Source organism: Chinchilla lanigera, unplaced genomic scaffold, assembly GCF_000276665.1.
Source record: "Chinchilla lanigera isolate Chin_1 unplaced genomic scaffold, ChiLan1.0 scaffold00032, whole genome shotgun sequence".
In the NCBI taxonomy this organism is placed as follows: domain Eukaryota; kingdom Metazoa; phylum Chordata; class Mammalia; order Rodentia; family Chinchillidae; genus Chinchilla; species Chinchilla lanigera.
Genome location: NW_004955433.1, coordinates 241416 through 250054, shown reverse-complemented (window position 1 = coordinate 250054; position 8639 = coordinate 241416). Strand labels below are relative to the sequence as shown.

The 8639-nt window shown below is 41.2% G+C and overlaps 1 protein-coding gene across 21 annotated transcripts in view; it reads right to left on the bottom strand.

The window, feature by feature from the left end:
• The window catches only part of LOC102006600 (ATP-binding cassette sub-family G member 2-like), a 150829-nt gene that overhangs the window by 26384 nt on the left and 115806 nt on the right, over positions 1–8639 (bottom strand). For 20 of the 21 annotated variants that reach the window (XR_001234729.1, XR_001234731.1, XR_001234730.1 and 17 more), the window contains 3 exons: positions 7787–7901; positions 7041–7193; positions 5135–5277 (listed from right to left, as the gene is read on the bottom strand). Coding sequence is in view for 17 of the 21 variants with exons in the window: in XM_013516146.1 (XP_013371600.1) it covers positions 5135–5277; positions 7041–7193; positions 7787–7901 (411 nt within the window). In the remaining 4 variants the exon portion in view is untranslated. The remainder of the gene's footprint in view (positions 1–5134; positions 5278–7040; positions 7194–7786; positions 7902–8639) is intronic. The other variant, XM_013516159.1, reaches the window with a different exon arrangement.

The window sequence follows — 8639 nt, the reverse complement described above, 5'->3', positions numbered from 1 at the left end:
GTGTGTGTGTGTGTGTGTGTGTGTATGTGTGTGTGTTGGTGCTGGTGTTGGATGAAGAAGATAACAAAACACGTTACAAAAAGAGGCCCAGAACGAGCCCTGCATTCAGAAACTAGAACTTCAGTCGGTAATAAGGAACTGGTAAAGCATTCAGAGCAGGAAGTGGGATTGTGCAGGAGTCCTGCCGCTCCAAGTGTTGTCTGAGGACCAGCGCATCAGCGTCAGTATCTCCTCTATGGAGAATACAGGCTCCACCTCTACTCTAGAGAAACAGCCTCTGCTTTTTAATTGAGCCCAGAAGTGAGTGTCCCCAGAGGTCCTTGAGAAGGACAGACTAGAGCTCTGGGTGTGAGGAGGCTGCTGGTGTGCCACACAGTGCAAAATAAAAAGCACACAGAGAAACAATATAACAACAGTATTCTATACGTGTTTATCATTCTCTGGTAAACACAGTTAATACAGTTACAGACAACATATTGGGTATATTTTATGAATGTTCTAAACTCCAAACTTGGCATCATCACTTATACATACAATAGACACCTCAGATGTAAGATGTGTAAACATTTAGCCATCTTCCCATCTTGCTTTCCCTCGGGGCATATGCATTAAAGGAAGCAGAACAGTAATGTAAAGTGGAAGCCATCCAGGCGGTATGTCTGGCAGCTTAAAACGAGGCAGAGAGGTTTCCACAGAGGGCAGACAGAGGGAATGACTGAAGTGACTGAGAGAGCGTGCCACTAAGCATTTACATCACAGTGATGCCGCAGTTCACCAACACTTCTTTTTGTGAACAATGTGACTTGGTGAACAGAAGCATTTGGCAATATTTTCCTTCTCTTTGCGATCTCCACATCTGGTGACATTAAGCCTTATGGGGAAATTTGATTTGGTTCACAACCAATTTGATTGGTGACCAAAACTGAGGCATCAACTAAGCTAAAGAACTGCGTTACCACTGTACTTGACTGAGAAAGTAACTAAATATCATGGAAATAACAGAATCTGTGTGCTCACTATCTAAAGTCATGTATAAGTATGTAAATGGCAAAGACTAAAAATAATATTGAAGGGAACCCAGATGCACAGAAATGCACAGTCCTGAGAATCAACAGATGGTGTTATATTAAATTAAAAAGCTTCAGCACAGCAAAAGAAACACCCAGCAGAATGAAACGATAGCATACAGACTGGGGAAAATTTTTTGCCAGTGATTTCTCAGACAGACAATTCGTATCTAGAATATGTAAAACACTCAAAAAAATTAGACCCCCCCCCAAATAAAACACTATCGAAAAACAGGCAAGCAAAATGAATGGCCACTTCACAGAGGTGCAAATGGCCAATAAACAGTGAAGAAATGCTCAACATCTCCAGCCATCAGAGAAATGCAAATTAGAGATTCCATCTTACCACAGAAAGAATGATCATCAATCAGTCAAATAACAAATACTGCACAGTCTGCAAGGGGAAGAGAAATCCTTCTACACTGTTGGTGGGAATTTGAAATACTACAAACACTATCAAAATTAGTATGGAGATTCCTAAGTCCTAAAACTGGGAAGTTCATTTGACCTAGCTATTCTCCTTCTACATATCTTCCTGAAGAGTTAAAAACATCACATTATAGCTGGGGATTTAGCTCAGCGGCAAAGCGTCTGCCTGGCAAGCACAAGGTCATGAGTTCGGTTCCCGGTACTGGGAGAAAAACATCACATTATAGTGACACATACCCATGTTTATAGTAGCACAACTCAGAATAGTTAAATCTTGGAAGTGGCCCATATGTTCGTTAGCAGACAAATGATGAAAGAAAATGTGCCATTTACACAGAATGGAGGACTGCTTTGCCATAAAGATAAACTTGAGTCATTTGTAGGAAAATGCATTCATCTTGAGATCATAATGTTAAGTGAAATAAATCAGACACTCAGGCTTAAATATCACATGGTTTCTCTTACATGAGAACCCAGAGTTAAAATAAAGAGCACAATAAGAGACAGATCAGAGGAAAAAGGGAGATTGTTCATTCTCAGAGGATGAGGAGATCCAGAGATGGAGGATGGGAAGGAGAGAAGAAATAGGGATGAAAAAAAGAGGATTGCGATGTGTTGTGTGCATGTATGAACCCCACACAGGATGTAAATGTGTACTGCAAACATGTACATAAAAGAAAAAAGGAAGGGGATCAAGAGGTGAGTCAAGGTAGGGGGAAGGGAAAAGGGATGAAAAACTAAAGGTGTGTTATGCACATGTACCAATTCCCTACACGGAATATAAACATGTACTCTACCCAAGTGTTAAAAAACTAAAATTAAAAAAAAAATAACATGGTGGTAGAAATATTATGAACTCATGGGCTTTTATGTGTACATGCTGGCAGAAGCAGCAACACTTACAGAGGCATAATTCTTTGTGGAATATATTTCTGTGGAGACATAGTTCATGGATAGAAGAGGGGGTAAGCACATGTGAATCCCTGAGTTCCTGAGTTGAACCACAAAAACAAACAACAAAAAGAAAAAAGGAAGCAGGATGGGTGAAAGGGGAAAGAACAGTAGGGAAAAGGGAAAAATGCAGGTCAGTTACACTATTAGGATCTCTTAGATCATTACAAAAGAAGGTTTGTGCTAATATCAATTGGAGAAATTTTTATGTACATATCTTGGACCCTGAGCAACTACTTTAAAGATAACAACAGGTAATGTATTAACTATTGTTATTCTATTATTTTGTTTTGAAATTTTATCTTTTTTCCGTAAAATTTAAAAACACACACACACACACACACACACACACACACACACACACACACACACAGATTTTCTAGGTCCGCCTACTAAGGGTCCAGAAGCAGTTGTATTCCAGCAGCAGTAGCAGGGAGCACACCGAGCAACCAGATCTTGGTTTCTGAATTCTGTGCTAATGATATCAGAAGAACCAGGGCTCCTGCAGAGATGCTGACGCAGGAAAATGTAAGACGAGCCTGCAACATCACAGTGATTATAAAGTAAAGAAACGCTGGAGGAATATCAGAGAGATGTCAAAGAATGCAAAAGCCACATTGACCACTGACCAAGGCAAGATTAATCCAATCATTAAAAGAGTAATGAATAACAAACTACAGCCCACTGCACAGAATGGAATGAATAGGGAGACTGAAAAACACCCACTGTCCATGGACTGTCAACTGTCACGTGTTCACCTCAGGGCAGGAGCTATTAGCATATGCTAACACTTGTGGGAAGGATTTGATGAAGACAATGTTGAATTAATAGCCTATTATGTCGCTCATAAAGTGCTAATCCATTCCATTTGGGATAAAAATACATCAGAGCAAAGAAACCAGGGAACACTTACAGGAGCAGAGGATCAAGGTTCACACTGCCAGTGTGAGCAGCCCCAGTGTATTGCAGAAGAACAGCAGTGTCTCACGGCCCGAATCTGGCCATGAATCTCTGGGGTGGTCACAGGCAGGGACTCATGAAATGTGCTAAATCTCCAGGGACTTGAAGGACAGCATGAGAATGGGGAACTGTTTCAGGGTAGGAAAAACCAAAAAGACGGTGATGACAACAATAGCAAAACTTCTTTCCAGAAAGGATCCAAGGAAAAGGAGACAGAAATACCGCAGTGAGGGCACTGGTGACTTCGGCCTGCAGCCTGCAGTCTGGATGGTGGGGATGCCCTGAAGCAGTGCACTGCACCCCTGGGAGGGTGGAAAGTGGCCCGCACTTGCTTCTTGGAGTCACTTTCAGCAGTATTCAGGGATGATGAGGCAGGGAGGGAACAGGCACTGGGATCAGAGCGGAGAAGACACAGCAAATGGAATGAAAAGTAGTAACTGGAGAATCTAGGTAAGAGGATGAGACTTTCTTTGTACTATTTATTCCTGAAGCTTTTCTGACAATTTCAACTTATTTTCTATTAGTTTTAAGGAAGATATACAAAATTTAATATTTGAAATTTTTCCTATAAATGTTACTGCAACAGACTTATTTCTTAATTAATGGCAATGCCATTTCTTTTGCTTTATTCTTCTATTTATTCCAGTTCCAAGTCTTAGAAATCACTGCCTCAAGCATCACACCTCAAGTCCCATTCCTGAGCTGGCTCTGTCCTGCTGGCTCTGTCCTCAGAAACATCTGGAACCTGCTCCACCTCAGCCCCTCACCCTGACACTCCTAGTCAAGGCACCACCGCACCTCAACAGCCTCCTTCCTGGCCCTCGCACTCACCACAGCTACCCATGCTCTGCTCTAGAACCCTGAAAATACTTCCTACATCCCCTGGGGGCAGTAAAGGCCACACTTCTCACAGTGGTCTGTGAGGCTTCTGTAATCTGACACCAAAGAATCCAAGGCACATTCTCTTCTATATGTGATGGCTGAACTGTGTCCTCCCCAAAACACCTGTTGAAGAGCTGACTCCCACTAGGTCAGGACTTAAAGAGTTTTCAAAAAGGTAATTCAGATTACATGAGGTCACAGTGTCCCCTTAATAAGAAGAGATCTCTCTCTCTCTCTCTCTCTCTCTCTCTCTCTCACACACACACACACACACACACACACACACACACACACACACACACGATGGCCATCTACAAGCCAATAACAGGGGACTAGAAGAAATAACCCTGAAAATACTTGGATCTCAGACTTCCAGCCTCTAGAGCTGGAAGAAAATTAATCATTATTTAAGCCACGCAGTCTGTGGCATTTTGTTAGGACAGCACCCTAGCAATCTCCACTCCACTTCATCACTAGATTCGGTCCCTTTGGCCTCTGCAGTGTCCCACAGAGCAGGCCTACTTGGCCCCGGGCCACTGCCCTTCCAAACAGAGCTCTCTCCTGCCAGATCCAGCCTGGTCTCTCCCACCTTCTCACCTCTCACACAGCCTAGGCTCAAGGTCTTCCCTTGCCCTCCTGCTGTTTACAACCGCCCCACCCGCAACACGGCCATCCTTCCACGTGCTCCTGCTGTTTCTCTTGACAGCACTCCTGTGTTGATGGCTTCCCTCTAAGGAAACAGGCAACTGTGCTAGTCCATCCTGAGTGACCCGCATCAGGGGTACTGGGTACACATACTCGCTCAGATATTAAACAAATGAGAAGAGGATTCTGACAGCATTTACCCTTTCAGGAGTAAGAGCACTGCATGTGCTGTGCTAGAGTCTAAACCATTAGTGGGCTCGTCCAGGAACAAGATGGAAGGGTCAGTGATCAGCTCCATGGCGATACTAGTCTTTTTCCTTTCTGCTCCAGACAGACCACCAACCTAAAATGAAATACTTTTATCAGCAAAAATGATCATGGCCACTGTCCTCTGGCGAACTAACCTATACCAGCAGTATAAGACACATTGTATCTCATTGTCTTCATTATTCTGAACAGCAACTAAATGGACAGATGGAAGAAGAAAAAAGGTTTCTCTTACCATAATGATAAACTGACCCAGTTTAGAATTCCTAAGTGGCTAGATCTGATATGAATCCCAGGCTCTTAACAGTTCCTTACACACACTTTTTTCAGTAGTCCAGATTAAATCCAGGCCGTCACACTGAGCCATACCCCAGCCCTTCTTTACCTTTTATTTGGAGGCAAGGTCTCACTAAGTCACTAAATTGCCTAGGCTGGGTTCAAACTTGAGATCTTCCTACCTCAGCCTCCCAGAGTGCTGGGATTACAGCCCCTCTCCAAGGGGTACATGACCAAAGGAGACAGAATAAAACACTGATTGGCATAGGTAGGAAACACCCATTCTTCCTCACACATGCCTGTCGACCTCAGAGAGAAAATGCTTCCATTTTTAATAAAATATAAGAATTGAAATGATTTCAACCAATTGAGATTGGGAGATTACAGAAAGCTAAATTTTAAAGAGTCTGTAATTTAAGAAGTAACTGCCTTTGCATGCTTGTCCTGAAAATCCAAGCAAATAACATCTGCTCAGCGAAGCTCCTATGCCAGTGCATCAACTGTAAAAGGCACTCGTTTCTCTCTCCTTCTCCTCCTCACCCCACAGAAGGGAGCAATTCTGCTCTCTCCCTGTTACTCTGCCCGCAGTGGTGTCACTAAAACCTGAAAGCGTCTGGCTAGTGAGAATCTGGCAATGAATGTTGGCAGGAAGAAGCAAGGGGCGGAGAGGAGCAAAGGGGCTGAGAGGCAAGACAGCCAAAACAAAGGCATCTGAGCACTACACAAATTAGGATTCATGATATGACTGAGGATAATTTTGGAAGCCAAATTATAGCAAAGTGAAACATGACCAAGAATCTTTGGATTCAAATTATTTACCAACTCCAGAAAAATACTTCAAAAAAATGAAGGGAATGAACTCCCCTGGAGGAAGAGAGGGAGAAGAACAGCTACAAATGAGAAGAGAAAGGAAGAAAAGCTGGTACCAAGGCAAAGAATGAGTGAGGATCCGCTAAACGGTGGAGCACGAGCAGGAGGAGCACTTTACCATCCCACCCCCATCCAGCCACTGGTGAAACTGGCTTTGCATCTCAATGCCCACTTTCATATGGTATAACCAGTCACTTTTCTCAGGGTTATATTTTGGCCACCTCCAGTTATAGGAAACTTTTGATTAGGGGTCTATTATGACACAAGGAAGGTCTTTTTCCCTGGTGTGGTTAATCTTCATTGCCATTTAGCCTGGATTGAGAAAAACTAGCAAAGCACAGTTCTGAGTGTGTCTATAAGGGTATTTCTGCAAGACCTGGCATGTTGGTAAATGAGCTCAGGGGAAAGACCTGCCCTGAGTGTAGGCGGCACTGCCCTGAGTGGACAGCCAGCCTGGATGAAACAAAGGTGGAGGGAGGAAACCCACCACTGCAGGCTCTTGCACTCCCTCTTCCTGTCCTCTATGAGCTTTGCCACAGGACCAAAGCAACGGAGCAGCTGACCGAGGACTGAACCAAACTATGAGCCAAAATAAATCTTTCCTCTTCAAATAGTTTTTGTCAGAATTTTGTCACAGCAAGGAAACTTGAACACACCCCACTATGATCCTTTCCAGTTGAATTCACACATTACCTTGGAATCTGCAACTTTATTCAGATGTAAGTCTTCAATGACCTTGTTAATCTTCCCCGTTTTTTCAAGATTTGTCATGGTCATTGGAAGCCGAAAAGCTGCTGAGAACTGTAAATTTTCTCTCACTGTCAGTGTGTTCATCATGACATGATCCTTATGAAAAAATGGTATTTGAATGAGACATAGAGTCCTTTTTAAGAGCATTAGAGCATATATAATTTAAACTGTATAGGTAATTAAAATGCAAAACTAGCATATCCAAGGTAAAGGTCTATCTAATTGTGAACTTTTAGTTCCACAAGTTGCAATGACTATATACAGATAGCCACAGCACTGTGAAGTCACTTCCATCCCCCAGCTGCACACTCAGAGAGAGCACAAATAATTACGAGGACCATAATTAGACATCTCCAGGCTGATTATACAAGGATTTGCCAAAGATGTCTTTAAGGGAAGGACAAAGGTAAAGGAATGGCACAAAAGGACAACAGTGGTCCCTTTTAGAAATAATACTGCAGCCAAAATTGACGACACTGCCCTGTAGGGGTCATATTCCAGATACTTCCTGCTTTTGCATTTAATGTCACCCCCAGCGCAATGGCAGATGATGGAATGCCAATGCAAAGAAAGCTGGTTCTGTGAGCACGCCATACCGCCCTCTGGAAGCACACTAAACAGACTGCATGCCAGGGCACTTACCCACACAGACACAGGGAATACCAAAGGGTGAACCCACTGACACTTACTTGTACCACATAACCCGAATGACACTTGAAATCAGCAGGATGAGGCGCTCCATTTATCAAAACATCTCCAGACAATCCATGCGGATCTTTCCTTGCTGATAAGACATCTAATAATCTAAAAAGGAAATAAATATGGGATTTCTTTCCCTACAATAAGGGCTGTGTCCCAGTTACCATGAATATAAATTCTGCTCAAGTTAGAAAATGAACTAGTAATGACATTCTATGGCTTATCTAAAATTATATATATAATTTTAATATAATTATAATTATTTATATAATATATAATTAATTAATACATTTAGGGTGGAAAAAATGAGCTACACTTCCTGCATCAGCTTCTTGTTGCTCAGCAATGGTTAGGATTGGTTAGCTGCCCAATTGCTGTTAATTAGTGACTAGATTTATACATGTTGATGTGGCCTTTCTTCACCCAATCCTACCTTCTCATAGTTCAACTTCCATGCCCACATCTAAAGTCAAGGTACACCCTATATATAATGTTATATATTATAACATTAATAATATCATTATAACAATATGTAATTATATATAATATATAATTATATTGAATTATATATATAATTATATATATTGAATATGGAATGAATATGGAAAATATATTAAAATATATGAACATGGAAAAACATATTTCATAAGATTAAGGACCGGAATTCAATATATATAATTATATATAATATCATATTAATATATGTTATATTCTATTAATAATAATTAATATATAATTAATATATCAGAATATATTTATTATAATATATAATGTATATAATTATATACATTACATATAATTTTATATTATAAAAAATTCTATTATAGATAATATACTTTTTAT